This window comes from Ochlerotatus camptorhynchus, unplaced genomic scaffold (genome assembly GCF_037179485.1).
Source record: "Ochlerotatus camptorhynchus isolate MF236.1 unplaced genomic scaffold, CSIRO-AGI_Acam_v1.1 ptg000330l, whole genome shotgun sequence".
NCBI classification, from domain to species: Eukaryota; Metazoa; Arthropoda; class Insecta; order Diptera; family Culicidae; genus Ochlerotatus; species Ochlerotatus camptorhynchus.
The window spans coordinates 9688062-9708364 of record NW_027040818.1 but is presented as its reverse complement, the minus strand read 5'-3'; the positions used below and the strand labels follow the sequence as shown (position 1 = coordinate 9708364).

At 42.4% G+C, this 20303-nt stretch overlaps 1 protein-coding gene across 7 annotated transcripts in view; it reads right to left on the bottom strand.

The window, feature by feature from the left end:
- Mp (Multiplexin) overlaps positions 1–20303 on the bottom strand; it is an 884548-nt gene that overhangs the window by 536224 nt on the left and 328021 nt on the right. For all 7 annotated transcript variants that reach the window (XM_065230395.1, XM_065230396.1, XM_065230401.1 and 4 more), the window contains exon 5: positions 17248–17789. In XM_065230395.1, the coding sequence (XP_065086467.1) occupies positions 17248–17789 (542 nt within the window). The remainder of the gene's footprint in view (positions 1–17247; positions 17790–20303) is intronic.

The following is a 20303-nucleotide window of genomic DNA, read 5'->3' as shown; positions in this document are numbered from 1 at the left end:
TTGTACTACGTGTACATAACACAGGATGTCAGCCCTTCCCAGCATAATCCCTATCATGTTTGCTTCTCCGATTTCGGCAATTCTGATCATTTCGATTTATCCATGACGCAAGAGATTCGCGGAATCCCAGAGCATCATCGTTCTATGATTGCTCCGTCAATTTTCGCTGCAAAGTTTGGCCAAGTTGATTCCTCAAGATCGTTCTTCACAGATGGATCACTAATAGAGGCGTCCGCTGGTTTTGTATTTATAACGAATTTAATTGCGCCTCTCGAATGCTTCATGCTCCTTGTTCCGTATATGTTGCTGAGCTGGCGGCAATACATTATACGTTAGAAACGATCGCCTCACTTGCAGCAGATCATTATTTTATTTTTACGGATAGTCTCAGTTCTGTCGAGGCTATTCGCTCCATGAGGCCGGTAAAGCACTCCTCGTATTTTCTCATGAAAATACGAGAGCTTCTAAGTGTTTTATCTTTAAGATCTTTTGCCATCACCTTTTCATGGGTCCCATCTCATTGCTCGATTCCGGGCAATGAGATGGCTGACTCACTTGCTAAGGTGGGCGATATTTACGATCGACAAATCGCCTACGATGAATTTTTCTTCATTTATCGTCAACAGTCACTCGTCAGCTGGCAGAATAAGTGGAGTGAAGGGAGTTTGGGACGATGGCTATATTCGATCATCCCTAAGGTGTCGAAGAGTCCTTGGTTCAAGGGGTTGGATGTGGGTCGAGACTTCATTCGTATGATGTCTCGCCTCATGTCCAATCACTACTCGTTAAACGCTCACTTGTTCCGTGTTGGGCTGAAGGACAGCAATCTCTGTGAATGTGGACAAGGTTACCAGAACGCAGATCACATTATTTGGTCATGTACTGAGCACCGTGGAGTCAGATCCGAGTTGTACGATTCCCTTCGGGCTCGAGGTAGACAACCTAATGTTCCAGTTCGGGATATTTTTGCTAGACGCGATCTGGAGTTTTTTTTTTTTTTTTCTTTGGTTTGTTTTTTCCGTCGATCTTGTTTTCCGTGCTGGGCACCAATACTACCGACGTGCCAGGAAGGCAGCTCCCACACCTGGACCCTACCTATCGACCCATCAACTCATGAACCGGGGACCAACGGCTTTACTTCCCATCCGCAGGAAGGCGTGATCAGAGATGTTATGCCTCAGAACATCCCGGTGGCGCCGACTGGGATTGAACCCAGGCCTGCTGGGGTGAGAGGTAATCACGCTTACCACTACACCACCGGCGCCGTCGGACGATCTGGAGATCATGAAACTCATATATGCTTTCTTTAAGAACATTAACCATAGATTGTAAGTTTGATTAACCTTGTGCTTAGTTTGTATTTTGTGTGTGTGTGTGTGTGTGTGTGTGTGTGTGTGTGTGTGTGTGTGTGTGTGTGTGTGTGTGTGTGTGTGTGTGTGTGTGTGTGTGTGTGTGTGTGTGTGTGTGTGTGTGTGTGTGTGTGTGTGTGTGTGTGTGTGTGTGTGTGTGTGTGTGTGTGTGTGTGTGTGTGTGTGTGTGTGTGTGTGTGTGTGTGTGTGTGTGTCTGTGTGTGTGTGTGTGTGTGTGTGTGTGTGTGTGTGTGTCTGTGTGTGTGTGTGTGTGTGTGTGTGTGTGTGTGTGTGTGTGTGTGTGTGTGTGTGTGTGTGTGTTTTTGTATATTTGTTTCTGTAATAATTGTATAATTACAGAGTTGATATAACGTCGATAGGATTAAGTATATGTTTTAGAAATTATACTGAATTTTTTTATTCATAAATCATAATCCAAATCTCCTTTTTTCTCTCCCGATCCAAACAATTGTCATCCACTAGCCTCGAGAAGACCGCAATCGCGGTCAAATCCTATAATTTTAGATTTAAGACATATATAATGTATAAAAAAAATGATAACTTGGCTCTGTAAAGTTTATCCGATTGAGCCTGTACAAATAAAGTAATTAACAAAAAAAAAAATAATAGTCTGACAAGAAAGTTAAAAACTGTCTTGTTAAAAATAAATTTACAATTGTTATCAATCCCTCCTTAAAACTGTTCTGAAATTCAAGCATAAACGTCATTAGCAATTGTTTATTAATGTCATGATAAAATACTTTCAAAACATGTTCTATCATTATAAAAGCAACCATAAAACAATTAGGTTTTGCATTAGTAGGTTTTTAAAACAGCAAAAAGCTGAATTACTAAGCAGAAATGTTTTACACTTTAAAATGCTATATTTAAACTAAATGGATTGTTAATTGCCGTTATAAAACCATCATAAATCAGAGTGGATGCTTAATGGTTACTGAATTGTTACTTGGGTACAGCAAAATCTCTAGGACTACTATTGCGGAAACTACTATGAGAAAAGTAAACTGTTTGTTCTCATCGTTCTAGCCTTTCTCCATTATGACTTACAGGTGAGCTTGCTAGCTATGCTTTTGGGAAATTTTCTCAGCATAAATTTTCCACAAGAGTTCAAGACCACTTGTTAATCGAACGTCGTTCATTGAATATCCACTCTTTCCAACCGTTTTTACCCAACGCGGTACATCGAATCAGAAAAGCAAACATTTCCATTCACCTATCGAACGAGTGGTTTTCATCCGTAAGCTGAATAGATTCATAATTAGAGCTCAATTACTCAATTCCATAACGATTCTACCCAGCTTTGTAAGTGGAGAGCCGCCGGGTGGTAGTTGATGAATGTCTATAAAAAAAATATCGATTGGGGCTAACCATCTGCATCGCGTGATCCGAGCCGGGTGGTTAAATTTTTACTCCACTTTAATAGGTAGTCCCTGTTCCACTCAATGGTCATCCAAACTGATCCGGTGGATGGTGTAATTCATTGCTGGGGGGTAGCCAGATGAGAAATTTTTTTTTTTTTTTTCCAGCCCCCCCATTAGCTGCCATAAAATCCAATAATTAATAAATTTGTAATTTCGCCGCAAACCCTCGGTCGCCTTCTTGGGATTAAGATGAAAAATGCTAGTTCAAAGAGTCTTATGGTAATTATTGACATTTCCAATTCGATTTGAGGGAATCAATCGATTTCGATGAATTTTTGGATTAATTGAAGATTGGTGCTATTTTTGGGTCATTGCCCTTATGGAATTTATGTACAGGTTTATTTTAAGGTTGGCCAGGATCAATCAGCTCATGATTGAAATTTGATTGGAAAATTCACCTTACGCTTAGTTGCCCAAAACAAATGCACCCCTCGAAGCAGTGGAATCTTTCCCCTCAACTTTCCAATCACTTTATTAAGGATCGAATACTCCGTCGTCGCCGTCGTCGTCGTAGTTGCTGCCCTTCCCTCTGACTGGCAGAAAGCATGTTTTTCTACCGATAAAACTAGACCAAGAGCAGCGAAAGTGCAGCTATATCAACATACATATTTTCATTCATACAATCCCCCGTCTATCGAAGGTTTACCCACATATCTGGCTAACATCTCGTGCCGCGTAGTTTCCCTCAATTTCCCCCCGCGCTCTATCTCTCTCTCTCTCCCTCAGCCAATCCAATTTCCCATGCGTGTTCAGGGAGCGGCGCAGAAAGGCCATCTGGATTTTATTGATCTACTTTAACTCTGGAACCCGGTGGCAGCGATGGTGGTTGAATCGCGACCCGTAGTTATGATCTCCCGAAAATGCTTTTAGGTACTTGGATGTGAGTTCAATGCTATCGTTTATATAAAGCATATATGACGGCTGCAGGTTGATTCTGCTTCATCCAAAAACATGATTTATGACCAAAGTAAACATTAATCAATCGGTTTGTTTTACGATGGATGGCAATTCCCGATAGTCGATAAAATGTATGGAATGTTGAAGGGGAATTGATCATAAGTGGATTTTTATTGTTCCCGAAAATATGGTTCATGAGTGTAAATATACTGGAATGTATTTCTTTCTGCCACGCGAAATTATTCATTCAGAGCCAAGCTATTCATTCTCTCGTAAAGTTCTGCAGCATGGTAACAGTTTAAATATGGAAATACACCAATCGGGAAATCACCCTCCCTCCCCCCCCCCCCCACATAGCGTTATGCAGATGATAGCTTTTTCACAAAGTCACCCAACCGAACTCTTTTGGCTTCGGAGAAATTGTATTCGCTTTTCAACATTCAAATGTCGATAAACAAGCGAAATTTACGTTTATTATCATTTGGATGGAAATGCGATTTCGGAGAAAAAGATGAAAATATATAAAAAAAAAGTTTTGCTATCGTTAATTTATGCCACGATACTTCGCTTTTCGACAGTTCCGCTTTGGAGTAAGAGGTTTGCCGGGAGGGTACGGATGGAGCTGACGATTTCAGTGGCTATCCTCCACTTTATGGGATCTGCAGCTTTGGGATATTTTTTCCTTCTTCTTCTTCTTCTTCTTTTACTGTCACTTTCGATTCCGAATGTCCAAAAGTGGGCTTCTGGGTTGGGATTGTTCTAAAGTTGCAATGTGGGCTGGTCCTTCTGTGTATCGCTGGATATTCTCAGGAGGGAGAAGTGTAAATGTGGCTGATTATAAAACAGATAATTTTTTGACGATTACCTATCTTGTCAAGTGTGGCTTACAAACAAAGCTACGACCAATAATGGAAATATATATATATATATATTTTGACAATATAGAATTTTGTTGTTCCGTTGTTCCGTAAAAAGGAATACCGTCCGTTTTCCTGAAGGAACACTTAACGTGTTTACTGAAGCCTCTGAGTCATCTCTTCGGATTGTCACCAAATGTATCCAGTTCATAAGAAAGGGGACAGGAAGGATGTAGACAACTACCACGGAATCACCTCGCTGGGTGCTATCTCAAAACTCTTCGAATAAGTTGTTATGGAGCCATTGTAATCACACTGTAAGCAGTATCTCCATGAAGACCAACACGGATTCGTTTCCAACCGATCAACGACTACTAACCTGCTATGCTTCACCTCGTACGTTACGAGAAGTCTAGTTGAGCGACATCAGACCGATGCAATCTACTGCATTTGACAAGATCAATCACGCTATCCTCATCGCTAAATTGGAACGGCTTGGGATTAATGGATGTCTACTATCTTGGTTCCAGTCGTATCTTATCGAACGTCAACTCAGTGTGTCTATTGAGGATTGCAATTCGTTTGTTTTCCCAGCAACTTCAGGTATTCCTCAAGGAAGTCACCTAAGGGCCAGTGTTGGCAAAATCATAAATCAAATGATATTTTTCCGCTCTCATACGCTCTCAATATCACGCGTGATATTGGAACAAAATTTCATGCTTGATATTGATTTTACAAGCTCCTTTGAGACTATTCACAACGTGCGTAAATCAAGTTGAGAGTTGACTCGACAGAAAAATGATTCCGTTTCACATCGTTTTCTTAGAAAGAGAAAGTATAGCTTGCTATATCTTTTTATTCTTCACCGATGGCAGACACGAAGTGACTGCTGCCAGCCGTTATGGAAGTTTCAGTTGCGTTCGGGTGTAAAGCAAAAATCATGAAACTCAATCTCACCACAGTTTGTTGATATTTGCAGCTGGTGAGATTTGATTTTTCGATATTTTCCCAACACTGCCTCGGGTCAATAATTATCTTAATTTATTTCAACGATGTAAACTTTCTGCTAGAGACACCTCGTTTGCCATTCGCTGATGATCTAAAGATTATTCTCAAGATTCAAACGCATGCTCAGATTGATAGATTCAGTGACTGGTGTGACTTGAACCGCATGGCAGTAAATCCTAGCAAGTGGTCGATAATCAACTTCTCTCGAAAAAAAATACCCCTAAAAGTTCAATTACACACTCCTGGGTAATTCAATTGAACGAGTAGGTCACGTGAAGGACCTGGGTATTATGTTGGACTCACAACTGACGTTCAAACAGCACATTTCATTCATTGTAGACAAACCATCCAGATCTTTGGGGTTTATCTTTAGGATAGCTAAGGATTTCACTGACGTGTACTGCCTTAAATCGTTATACTGTTCCCTAGTACGATCTACATTAGAATATGGCGCAACTGTTCGGAACTCTTTTTATCATAATGGGGTTGAGCTAATCGAGTCAGTTCAACGTAAATTAATTCGCTACGCTTTTCGGCGATTACCGGCTACCCCCTTATGAGGAACGTTGATCATTAATACACCTAGAACCTCTCAACACTCGTCGCGACACTCTAAGAGCTATATTTGTTGCTGATGTTCTGCAGAATCGAGTTGATTGCCCAGCTTTATTGGAACAAATAAACATCAATGTGCGGCCTAGGTCCTTGAGAAACAACCAGATGCTTCGATTGCCACTTATTAGAACTAACTACGGCTTGCATAGTGCTATCATCGGTCTTCAAAGATTATTCAACCGAGTTGCATCTGTGTTTGACTTTCACGTGTCACGTGAGTTACTGCGACGAAAATTTTCTTGGAGAACAAATCGTAACGAGTAGGTTTTAGATTTTACTATATGTTTTATTATGTACATGAAAGTCAGTAGTGTAAACTAACCATCATTGGGGCCACGGGCCTGTTGATGCAGAAATAAAATAAAATAAAAAGCTGTTTTTAAAAACAGACAGAGCAAGATATATAAGTTTGTATGGGGGCCCGCATAAGAAATACATATCCAACAAAGTCGATTTATTCACAAAATACATTCTATACTTGACTACCAATAAAGAATAAACATATAACTCAAGCTCTTCCCATTCTAGAACGACTTCTCGTTGTATTATTTGGCTACACACAGTTATTAAAGACTTATCGGAAGGTTAGGGTAGAAGACACTGTTTTAGGCAAATTTGTAAGTGCTTTGCTTGTCTGTATTTTTCAATATTTGTAATTATAATTAAGATAATGAATTGAAATTCATATGGCAAACAGGTATAATATGGCGCCCAAAATGCAAAAAGGTTGTATTTGCATCGTTTGCACTTCAATTAACGGAGTAATCTCGATGATCCGTTGCTTAGGAAATTAGGAATAACATGTATGCTCTATTAAACTTATGTTTGCATTTTCGAAATTTTCGCTCCACAGTGCTCAAACGGTTCCAAATTGGACCCTGATTAGCCTCCCAAAATTTGAACTTATTTAGTGAGAAACTGACGTGGCACAAACCATTTGAAGTTTATATGGGAATTACTATGGAGAAACCATAATTTCGGTTCATATCGATCTCAAAATTCACCAGTTCACCCAACTTTAGACAATGTTAGCTGATCTTGTTGAAAATTTTCTCAGCTACAACTTTGTAGAAGCTCAGTTTTCGATCAAATGTTAGGATCAAAAGTTATTAATGATCCAAGTCACTGATGTCTTATGATCAACTGTTCAGCAGGCAACATTGGTGTTTATGGCGTGTAGAATAGAGGACAAAAATCATGGCTACTATGTCACACTGCAAAATACAGTGTTGCCCACTGTACACTTAAACAATTAATAACTATTTCATTTGACGTTTGGCTGAAAAACAATTTTCTGCTAAATTGTAGCTGATAAAAATTCCCATAAGAAAAGCAATAGAATTTGTTATCAGTACAATATGTAAAAAGGCTAAAAGACAATTAACAAAAAGTTTTGTTTTCCCATAGTAATTTCCATATAAACTTCAAAAGGTTTGTGATAAGTCAGTTTCTTATCAAATGAGTTTAAACTTTCGGAGGCTAATCAGGACCCGATTTGAAACCGTTTGAACACCGTGGAGTGAAAATTTCAAATTTTGCATCACTCTAATGCTCTATACTAAAAGTAAAATATGCCACGCAATGAAGTTACTCAATGCAGCTGTACGGATGTAATAATCAACAATATTTTTGTCGTAGAGTTACGTCTTTCGGCAACATATTGGAGGTACCATTTAAAAAAAAACCAAAATCGACCACGTTACGAAAAATGGCCAGGTTTCGACCACCTTTAACTCTGTTAATAACGGATACATTTTAATTTTTAACAAGACAATCGATTGGAAAATTTTTCTACAAATCTGCTTACATGAGCACTTTATCAATATACAATAGGTCAACATTGAGAATTACACAAATGTCGAACTGTGGCAATGGTGATCAAAATTAACACCTATTGCCTGCAAAAAAGCACTTTCACTAACACAGATTTCAAAATCGAATTCCATCCGGTCTCGCCGAACAGTGTTTATTCAATCAACGTGCTTTCGGCGCGTGGCGTTGAAGATTGTTCTCCAGTACACAACGAAAGGCTTCCCGCAATCAGCGAGCTGCAGCTCACATGAGCGTCCATTCACCGAAAAAAGGAGGAAAAAGCCACACCGTTACTGATTGGATTCAGTAGTTCTTCGTGAGTCGCTATGGGACAAATGCGTCACCCTCGTTCCAAACAACATACAGCTCGCCAGCCTCATCTGTGTTGAACACCCTAATAGCTCAGAATCACTCAACCATCACGGCAAAACGGTAACTTTCAGGACCACCATAACTCTTAAGCCATTGTTTAAGAGTTAATTTTCATTGAACGATCACTCGCCTTGCTGCCAGCCAAACCACCCCAAAGCTCTTTGATAAGATACGTTTGTGGTCAAATGCGTAACAGTATTGAAGTGGTATTTAATAACTCTCGCAATGACCGAATTCCACTTGACCTTGTGAATTGACTAGAAACACTACGAGTTAAGAAAAGGCTTTCTCCAGGATGCTAGGAAAAAGCAAAAAAAAAATCTCGCATTTATGTGATTGATCGTTTGGAAAATTTTGCCAAGAAATTCCTCCAATAAATGTTCTTTTTAAATTATCGAGGTATTTATTATATCAAAAATTCCGTTCTTTTTGTGCACGAATATGCATAATTTTGTCATCAGAAAACGAGGTGCTTCCGAGCACGTAATCCTACGTCAAATCTACGGTCGTGTCTTGGATAAAACCACTTACTTTTTTTTTGACGTTGTGCTACCGCTGTGTTTTCTATCTAGGGGTACACTTTGTGAAAACCGAAAATGGAACATGTAATGAAATTATGAAAGATTTTGAACGTTAATAACTCTCTGCCCCTGGACCAATTTCAATAATTTTATCACCAATCCATCAGAAATATTTCCACGTGGATAGGGAGGATGCAATTGCGTAACATTTTGCATACTCATTGTCATATTAAGAACCACACGCCCCCAACGACCCCACAAAATGCTCTCCAGAGTTGTACACTCATAAAATTCGACACATTTTTATTGGTGAATTTCCATGTAAAATTCTAAATGATTTTCATGTGTCCACACATAAACAGAATCAACTCAAAAGTACACATGAAATTTATGAGTCAAATGAATAGTATGTTTATATATAAGAACTATGTGTCCGACATGTATATATCATTTGTTTATCACATTGAAAACAATTATGTGTGGGACACATAAAACTAATCATTGAATTTTTATTAGTGTAATATTGCAACCAAACTTGGGAGCAGGAGTGCAAGTGATTTTGATCGATTCTCTTCATCGACTTTCTGTCTCGGTAATAATTCGACGGCAAACACATTCATTGATACGTTTGTTGTTCTAGATGATAGAAGAGCATAGCAGAAATAGTGCGAAATAGGTAAGTGAAGCCATGAAAAAAGAGGAAATCGATGAAGAGAATTGGCTTTCAACCCTCTGCTTCTAAGCCCCTTAATTCAGTTGTCATCATAGCAATGAAAACTAGCATCGCATTGGTTCTTGGGTTACACTTGCTGGTTGAAATTCTGCTGTTCGACATTTTCGAAGGACCATCAAAAACATGAAATAGCACTATTTTCTATGGACGATTAATCGCAAAAAATTTCCAGTTATTCGATTCGATATTTATCGAATTTTCAATTATTCGAGCGCGTAACTGACATCCTTTCTTATTTCTACTTGTTTGATTAAGCGCAGTAGAGAAAATAAAAGAAAGTACTAATTTATCTGAACAGACATAAAGAAAAACCATGACGTGAAACAGGATCATAAATTTGCCGAAAAAAAGTGTTAAGCGTCTTTCTGCTAAAGGCTAAGATTTACCAGCTTGTTGAGAGAAGGAGTTTAACGAGAAAAACTAAAAAGAAGAGGAGCTTTAGTTGGGTAGACACTGATATCCTGCGGCCTTCCAACCTGTCGCAGACACCAGTTCAACCCCTGTCCAGCTGCAGACGGGCTGAGAATCTTACGAGTGCCCAATCATTGAACCGAAGAATATAGGATTGTCCGGATTTGCTGATCCAGCTGCCTACACGTCATCATCATCTTCCAAAGGCTTTAAGCCTGTACTACCCTTTTCAGGGCCACCAAGATTTTCCAAAAGAGTTATATTTCTGAACAAGTTTGAAGAAAACAATCATATTAAAAGGTTCTTTTCAGGGCAGTCATAGTCATACCAAAGAGTATAAACAGAGAGAGCCCCGCTCAAATTCCTATTCCTACTCAAAATAAAAGCTCCTGCTGCAGTTAACAAATAATATTTATTGGGGGCAAACTACGCCACTGTCGTCCAGCTTCACCCAACCCTGCGCATCGGAATAATATCACTTCTTGGCAAGCCTTTTGACAACCATTGATGAGTAGCTGTCATTACCATTTCCTATAGTTATTTCTGCAAAACCATCCTTTGTTAATCACAAAAAAGGCAGAGATTAGAATGTGAAGCTAATAAGGTACGAAATAGTATATTGCTGAATTTATACCGTCATCCTGACTGTGCTTTCTTGAATTAAAGGACAAGGAGACCAAATGTAGGTACATTGAATTCTTTATTGACACTCGATTAATTAGCTTTGCCTGAATAAACTTACAGCTTTGAGCTCGCTATACGAACCTAACCTTGTGTGCTGCAAAGGGAATCCGAAATTGTCTCAACACAAATCTCAAAGATTTGTGGATTATCGTGTTGGAATTAGTGCTAAAGGATGCCGGAAACTAGCAGATTCGACTACGAGCTATGTGACCAGGCTAACAACAGCGAAGACATGGTTCTTTGCGAAGGTTGCACCAAGTGGTTTCATTACAGTTGTGCCGGATACGATGAGGAACGTAAAGAGGAAAACTGGAGGTGCCGCCTGTGCATCCGTGCCTCCCACCCGGGCGACGGAAAGACACTGGAGAAGAATCCTAACGGAATTGTAGCAGGTGAAAGTCACCCGATCAGTGAACGTGTACGTCTTAATCTGAAAATGCTGGAGGAGCAAAAGGCTTATCTACAGAAGGAAATGATGGAACTGGAGCATTCAAATCAGCTGGAAAAGAAGAAGTTACTGTTGAAGAAGGAGGCTTGAAAAGCACGGTACGAGATTTTAAACGAGACTCGTGACGGTGTCAACACTACCGGTGGTGAAGTGGAAACCGTCTACCGAATGGCAGAGTGGATGAGACGGTTGAATCAGGTCACGGTGTGCACGAGTCAGCAAATAATTGCAGCATCTCGCACAACGATGGTTCCTACGACCAACTCCGAAACGGTCCCACAGTTCCCTGCTGCGGGGAGTAACCAAATTGTACCGCCGACAACAGCTTTTCCGTCATGGCAACCTACTACTTTCGTTCCTGGTTATGGACCGTACACTGTCAACCCACCGCTAGTGTCTGGTGCTGTTCATTCGTCGTACGCAGCGGGTCAAACTTCGGGCTACATGCACGACTTTCAGCCCGGAGGAGGAGCAGTACCCCTGAATTCATCGACGCCAACAACGAAAACAACCTGGATCAGTGTCTGCCGTCAACAATTAGCTCAGCGGGACAACTTGGAGGTTACTCGTCTCAAGGGGGCAGCGTAAGCCAACCGTATCAGGTACCGAGTAGCGTAGGAAGTATAGTATCATTAGGTCAAGCTCCCTGCCCACAATACACAAACAGTAGCGTAGGCCCAGCCGTCAATCTAACAGGGAACCCAATAAATGTAAATCCATCATGGTTACCCCTACTATTTCCTACAAGTCTTCTCCAACAATACCCGGATGCCTCACAAGTGTACCCCGGTTGTCTTTAGGTACCAATGGCGAATCCCAACATCCCTCAAGGGCCCTTTCTGAATCAGCAATAAACCGTGAAGCAAACGCATCCACATCTCGTCAACTAGTGGCGAGACATGTTATGCCTAGAGAGCTACCGGTGTTCATCGGTAATCCGGAGGAGTGACCAATGTTTTTTAGTGCCTTCAACACATCCACAGAAGTGTGTGGGTAAAGTGATGTAGAGAATCTTAGTCGTCTTCAACGGTACCTGAAGGGCGTCGCTCTGGAAGCAGTGCGCAGTCGACTCTTATTGCCTGAATCGGTGCCACAGGTGATGCAGACGTTGCAGCTTCTATACGGGCACCTGGAGAAGATAATCTATGCATTGCTTGCGAAGATCCATGAGGTTCCTGCACCCAAGGCAGAAAACCTGCATACGCTTATTGCCTTTGGGGTGGCAGTGCAAAATTTCTGCGATCATCTGGAAGCTGCGGGTCAAGTGTTGCATCTGTCCAACCCAGTGCTACTGCAGGAGCTAGTGGACAAGTTACCGGCAAATCTAAAACTGGAATGGCTAACGTTCAAACGTCAGTTCCTGGAGGCCGACTTGCGCGTATTTGGCAGATACATGTCGAATCTGGTGTCAGCAGCGGCGGAGGTGTCCCTAACTCTGGATTCTAAGGTGAAAAGTTTCGTCGACGCTCATCTTGCTTCATCAAACGCGACGGATGCATTGAAACCAAATCCGGAATCATCGAATGCCTGTTTTATCTGCGGCAATCCGGATCATAGGGTGAAGGAGTGTGAAGCCTTCAAGAATATGTCTCGGGAAACACGGAAGGGAACCCTGTCGGTCTCAAGCTCGCTGTGATGTGCAAGGGTGTCGAATGCGTCATCACCCGATTCTGCATGGAAGTCCGGTGAATCCGATGTCCACAACAAGGCCTATACCACAACAACGAACCAGCGCACCGCAAACAGGAAACCAGAATGAAGATGTGAATGCTCATAGTACTCCGAGCTCCACTCTATTTCGCATTCTATCGGTTAAGCTCTTCAACAAAGACCAGACTATCGACACGCTGGCCTTTATCGACGAGGGCTCGTCCGTTACGCTAATGGAGAAGAGTCTCGCTGACTCGCTCGAGGTTTCAGGAGTAAAGAAACGACTGTGCCTGACCTGGACGGGAAACATCACGCGTGAAGAAGAAGACTCCCTACAAGTAAAGATCGAGATTGCGGGAACTGGAGGTAAGAAGCGTTATATACTCTAAGATGTTAGGACTGTTGAATCGCTGGCGCTGCCAAAGCAGACGCTACGGTATAAGGAACTGGCTGAACGCTATGAACATCGGAGGAAGCTGCCAATAAAGGATTTCGAATGCGAAGCGCCAGGAATCCTGATCGGCGCGAAGAACACTCACCTCACCGCTACCCAACAAATAAAAGAGGGTCAACTGGATGAACCAATTGCTGTCAAATGGGCAATCTACCGGGTGATACCGAAAGGAACGATCTGTCCCAGCTACAACCTTCACATTTGTGGCTGCGACACAGAGTGCGAGCTGCACGAGCTAGTGAAGCAGTACTTCACGGTTGAAAATACAGGAGTTTCAGTAGACCGGAGCCCCGAATCTGAAAATGACAAGCGGGCTAGAATGCTACTTCAAAGAACAACAAAACGGTTCGAAAACGGTTCGAAAACGGTTTCGAAAATGAGCTGCTATGGCGTTATGATTACGTAGAGTTTCCTGAAAGCTACGCCATGGCGGTCCGATGGCTGCAGTGCTTGGAGCGGCGATTGAAGGCAAGTCCGGAAGTGTTCCAGAACATACAGCAACAGATAGTGGAATACCAGGAGAAGGGATACATTCACGAAGCGACAGAGAATGAACTAAGATCAGCTGATCCACGCCGGATGTGGTACCTTCCGGTAGGCATTGTACAACACCTGAAGAAACCAAACAAGATTCGCATTGTATGGGATGTAGCGGCTGTAGTGGGCGGAGTCTCCTTAAACAGTATGCTACAGAAACGACCGGATCTAGTGGAACCCCTACCGGACGTTCTATCCGGCTTTCGGGAACGAAGAGTTGCAGTTGTGGGCGACATAAAGGAAATGTTCCACCAGCTTAAGATGCGTCGAGAAGATCGTTATAGCCAACTGTTTCTTTGGCTTGGAGAGCTGGGACAACCGATCAAGACCTTTGTAATCGACGTAGCAACCTTTGGATCAACGTGCTCACCATGCTCGGCGCAGTTCGTAAAAAAAACCTGAATGCAGCTGAGCACGCAGAGCGGTATCCGAGAGCAGCAGAGGCAATCCAGCGTCGCCACTACGTCGATGACTATCTGCAGAGCTTTGACAGTGAAGAAGAGGCGTGCCAAGTTGTAGAAAAGGTCAAATTGGTCCATAAGTAAGGTTATCCAACTCATCCGCGGTTCTCAGACGGGTCGGGGATGTTAATTTATCTCCAACAAGGATTGGAGAGTGAGTGCTGGGGATGCAGTGGAAAGTCGAAGAGGACGTGTTCGTCTTTTCCAGCAATGTTAAGGTGGAAGGCGTAATGGACGTGTAATTATTAAGGATATCTGGCGAACAAAGACTGGATGAGACGATGTAGTGAAGGGCGCAATTATGGAGCGATGGTGTGATTGGGCTGGAATGTTCAAAGAGCTAGGAGTTATTCAAGTACCACGTGCCTATTTCCCGAGCGTATCGTTAGAAGGAATTGGAGATCTACAGCTACACATATTTTTGGACGGCAGTGAAACAGCGTATGCGTGCGTCGCTTACTTTCGATAGGGGCATAGTAAATACCACAATGCCCTCGTATCCGCAAAAGCCAAGGTTCCACCATTGAAAACGCTCTCCATCCCGAGACTGGAGCTCCAAGCGGCATTTATAGGGTGCAGGATCATAAAAAAATTATGCAGCAGTCAGAGTCTACCGATTAGGCGAAAGGTATTCTGGACAGACTCTAAGACCGTCCTCGCTTGGATCAATTCCGACCACCGCCGCTATTGACAGTTCGTAGCCTGCAGGATAGGCGAGATTCTGTCGAAATCAAATCCCGATGAGTGGAGATACGTACCATCGGGGCTCAACGTTGCAGACGACGGTACAAAGTGGCGAAACAGACCAAATTTTAAGGTCACTGGTTCAAATGACGGGAGTTCCTAAGAAGTTCGGGGGAACAATGTCCCCTAAAAGCAGATGCAGAACTCACCGAAGAGGAAATAAGGCCTTGCCACATCCACATCAACGACATGCAAGAAGAGATCATCGATGAGGGCCGATTTTCGAAGTACGAAAGACTCTGGCGGACATTTGCTTACATCCATCGCTTTGTGGATAACAGTCATTGAAAGCGAACAAAACAACAGTTATTGACTTCCCATCTCAGCAGCGAAAAACTTGCAAGGGCCGAGAATGCTATCTGGCGGCTGACTCAACAATCCGCGTTTCCTGAAGAGATGGTACAACTCAAGAAGACGCAGGAAGGGCACCAGTCAAGGCTTGATCGTACCAGCCGAATCTACAAACTATCGCTATTCATCGACGAACACGGAGTCATCCGAATGGACACACGAATTGCTGGGGCAATATTTGTGCCATACGATATCAAATTTCCCATAATCCTTCCGAAAGGACACCGCCTAACCAATCTGATCGTCGACTAATACCACAGACGCTACCTTCATGCAAACCGTGAAACAGTCACCAATGAAGCCCGGCAACATCAACATGACAAAATTCGAGATTCATACCTACCAAATATTAAATAACTGATTTTTCACGGAGCATTTATCCATCTGCCATCGATCTTGCCCCATAAACATTATCCGAGCAATCCCCACAGTGGCCATCGTTTCAATTCGCAGCATCTCACCGTGTCCACCGTTCCATTTCTCCACACAGAGAAAACTCTTTTTCCCCGGTACCAAACGGTAAACTCTTTCAGACCTACAAAGTACGTCTGTGAACGTCACTAGAACTACTCCATCCAAAAGTGCATATTTAGGAACGAAAGATGGTGCTGACCAATTTCACAATACTCGACTGGTTTTTGTTGTTTTGCAACCATAATTGAAGCGACCAGTTGCTAATGGCTGGTTGTGCCGCCCTCAGTCAGATCATTTCAACCCCGCCTATTTAGTTTCAGCCGGATAGGGGCATTTGTTGTTGATTTCCCTTTTGTGTTTATGCAGGAAAAGTTTTTCCTTTACGAATTTAGAATAAACGATAGCTTAATGGGAAAGGATGTGCCTTGTTTTGCTGTGTTGGTTTTCTCAAAAAAGGGGTTCGGAAAGTAATTCGATAATTGAGGTTTGTCTTTGTAGTCCAATGTAAACATTGCCGCAATTTCGAAACAATTACCTTTCAGTTGAAAGATAACTTTATTTTCGCCGTACCAAAATATCTCGGAATGGTCAAACTTTAGCACAAAGTATCCATAATATGAAACATTCGTCTCGGTGGGGGAGACACACATTTGCTGCAGTTACCACTAAAATGGGTCATCGCCGTTCCAAGCACTGATGCCAACTAGTCAAGTGAGTCGAAGCTGCAAACAGCCTCATAAAGTGAAATAGTTCTCGTTTAGTTTAATGTCTCTCCGGGGTGCAACATCTTCTGCTCAGCCGGGATCACACGGGAGGATGGTGACGGCATAAGTGTGCCACAACCGCAACAACTTTAACTGCGCTTTACTGTGCCAACCGGGCGAGATATTATCAAGATCGTTCCTGCTGGACTTCCCCCTTTTGCCACTTCCTTTAAAACGGGTGGGGGTAACTATCTTGATTGTGCGTTTGCTGCGTCGTCGAGGTGGTTGACGGTTGGCTAATGTGGTTGAAACTTCCTCTTACCAAGTGCCTTACACGGGCGCGAACAACCCGGGATTATTTGCATAAACTGTTAGTGATATGTGTATAGTTTGCATTGGAGTAACTAAGGAAAACTCCTAAGGGGGATAAATTTACGAATCGAATTTTTCAATTAGGCAATTAGCGAACAATTTTTATGTGTATGGTAAATAAGTATTGGTAGTAACAACTCTAGAGTGGGCTACATTAATACAGTAGCAGTTGCCCCCCCGTAGTTACGCCAATGATAATTCGTATGGTGGAAATCCCCCGCAGAGGAACAAGTCAGCGCTTGAATTAACTGTTTCATCGTTCGCAGTTTGTGGACATTTTCTCGAGGGGCGAAACCTTTTTCACCTCCTTCTGCTCCGCAGCGTCGATTTCTTTCAGAGTGGCGATTTGGTTTGAACGTTGTCTCAAGTGCAATCAAGTAAAAGAAAGGAAAATTCTCCAAAGGCACTTACCTCGAAGCTCCGCTTCAAAATCGGTCCCGCCTGGGCAATGTACAGTGTGGAAGCCGCATCGAATATCAACATCCTCGGTTCCTTCTTCACCGTGACCGTCTCCGTTTCGACACAATTATTGTAGAACACAATCTGATTGTTCATCACTTTGAAGATCAACTTGATCCAAGATTTGGTATAGGGAATCTGAAACGACGCCAGCGGTTGACTAACGCGCTGCACGTTGGCATCCGTATAGATCAGCGTAACGTTCCACTGATCCGTGGCGATGATCGGTTCCAGCAGCAGCCCCAACTGGACGACCGTGTCCAGTGGGTTGACCACGCTGAAAATGTAACCACCGGAGCGGGAGCCGGGCCGAACCGTGGCGATGATCGTGAACTCCGTCAGCTTCTCCGGCAGGATGGTCCGGTAGGGGGATTTGATGTCCGCATTCGATGCCACGCCGAACGCCGGGAATCCGTCCGAGCCGTCGACGAAGGTGATGCCGTCCTCCGGGGGGATTTTGATCGCCAGCAGCAGGTCGAACTCCGCGAAGACATCTGGAAAGGAGGATGGAAAGGAGGATGCAAACTTTAACGCGTGAGTTGAAGCGTTGCTATCGTTAAGTTCGATGAGACTAACTGAGAAAGGGAGAGTCTCTTCTATTCAGATAAAAGATAAATTTACAAAAATGGGGTCTCATCGGCTGTGAGTGTGCTCGAAAATATTAGGCCTGCCCAACATTTTTAAATGTTACAATCCCTATCGACTGTCAGGTCAAACATTTTCATTTTAAACTAGAACCGGTTTTTACGCGGTATATTTTTAACTTTTTAACCTTTGCGTGTCGTCTAAATTTTATAGATTTCTAAATTCAATTAGCTCTAAAACATGATTTTTCATTTTTTCTTGTTTACAACAAAGTGAATTTTGTCGGGAATCTATTAGTGTTTTGGGATCAATACATGGTTCCGGAGTTATTCCGGTTCTCGTTGGGGTCACTTTGGTCGGCATTCGGCTTTACTGCATCACATTGCATCCCGGAAATGTTCTGGTGCCCCCGGCTAATTTTCGACAAGAACCAAAACCCATCGTACGACATATCAAACTCGACTGATAATGACCTTATTGATAGTCCACGGGCATGTTTTGGTGCCCTTAGAAATATTACGGTCTCTCAGAAAAGTGGCCGATTCTCGACAAGAACCAAAACCCGTCGCACGACATATCAAACTTCATGGTTTCTCTTAACTCGGCGGGTAATGGATTTATTGAGATGACATATTTACATTACCCTCGGGGAAGTGGTCAATTTTCAACAAGAATTAAAACTGGTCGTGTGACACAGCACAGTTTATCATTAAAAAAAAAACTCGGATGGTAATGGCCTTACTGAGAGTCAACGATCACACTAGTTCCGTTGGGCATGTTACGGTGCCCCGAAGAAGTAGCCAATTTTCGACAAGAACCAAAACCCGTCGTGTGACATATCAAACTTCATGGTTTTTCACAACTCGGCCAGTAATGGCCTAATGGAGAATTCACGGTTATATTCTCCATTATCTACCTGAACTAAACTAGGCATAATTTCAAGATTTAACGTAGTTCTGTCCGTTTTTGCTTTATTGAAAGTCCACGATCACATTGGGGCTCTCGGGCATATTCCGGTGCCCCGAGGAAGTGGACAATTCCCGATTAGAACCACAACCCGTCGTGTGACATATAAAATTTTATTATGGTAATGGTCTTATAGAGAGTTCACGATCACATTGGCCTTCCCGGGCATGTTCTGGTGTCCCCGGGTAAGTGGCCAATTCTCCAGAAAAACCAAAACACGTCATGCGACTTATCAAACTTTATGATTTTGCTGAACTCGACCAGTAATGGTCTTTTTGAGAGCCCACGATCCCATTGGCCCTGCCGGGCATGTTCCGGTGTCCCCGGGTATATTTTCAATTCTCGACAATAACCAAAATCCGTCGTGTGATATATCATACTTCATGAAAAAAAAAAATGAGAAATTATGTTTTTAGAGCTACTTGAATTTTGAAATCTATGCCAATTTAGACGTTAGGCACGCAAAGGTTAACAATCACGTTATCTGATTTGGGCCAAAAGTAATCAAACTGAATACTGAAAATATAACAATTTTTGGTGTAAATCCAGTTATGTAATACAAATGTGTAAAGTGATCCTACCATGGAAAAATCACATGAGCTAACATAACCCAAACGTTTGATAATGTTCAAGTATGTGAATTGATCACCGACCGACCAATTTTGGTTTTAACTTGGTTTTTTACGTGGTTTCCATATTTTTACAAAATCTGCAACTTTTGTCTCATTTATCAAACATTACAAATTACCAAACTAAATAAATAAAACAAATGAGCGAATCGAAATCTAGAAAAATGTGTGAGTAAAACGGAACAGCGACACCGCAAAAAATTGCGCTCTCTCGAATGCACACAGGCGAGATGTTTGCCACAAACCATCGAGAATTTTGTAGTGAACCTCTCATTCACACAATTCACGCAAGCAGAGCTTGGTCTACTTAACAAAGGGTCGAATTTTGATGTTTCCCCCCAGTGTGCCCCCTTTTCAGACATTATAAACAATATTGAAAGTGCCATCCAAAATGACCAACAAGGGTGTAAATCGGCAACTCGTCACAATGTCAAGCAATGCATTTCATGAAGGGCCCGCAAACAGAGCAACATAGAACGTATCAATTTCGACACTTGGTGTACGATCCGGTTGTTGAAAACCCGTGATGTGAGCTATTCCTGTGCGGATAAGGGAAACGCCGTAGTAATTATGGACAAGGACTCACGCGTCCGTAACTTGATCAATACTGGCCCGTATGACGCATATAAATTCAAGAACGACAAGTCAAAAAATCCTCTCAATTCGGTGGGAAATTACCCTTTCTGGATCTGATGATCACCAGGAAGCAGGACGACACACTGAAATTCGATATTTACCGAAAACCGGCATCTACTGATCGATCGCTTCCTAAAACACACTTAAACGACAAGGACTTGATATGTCCGCTATGTACGATGTTTCTACGAT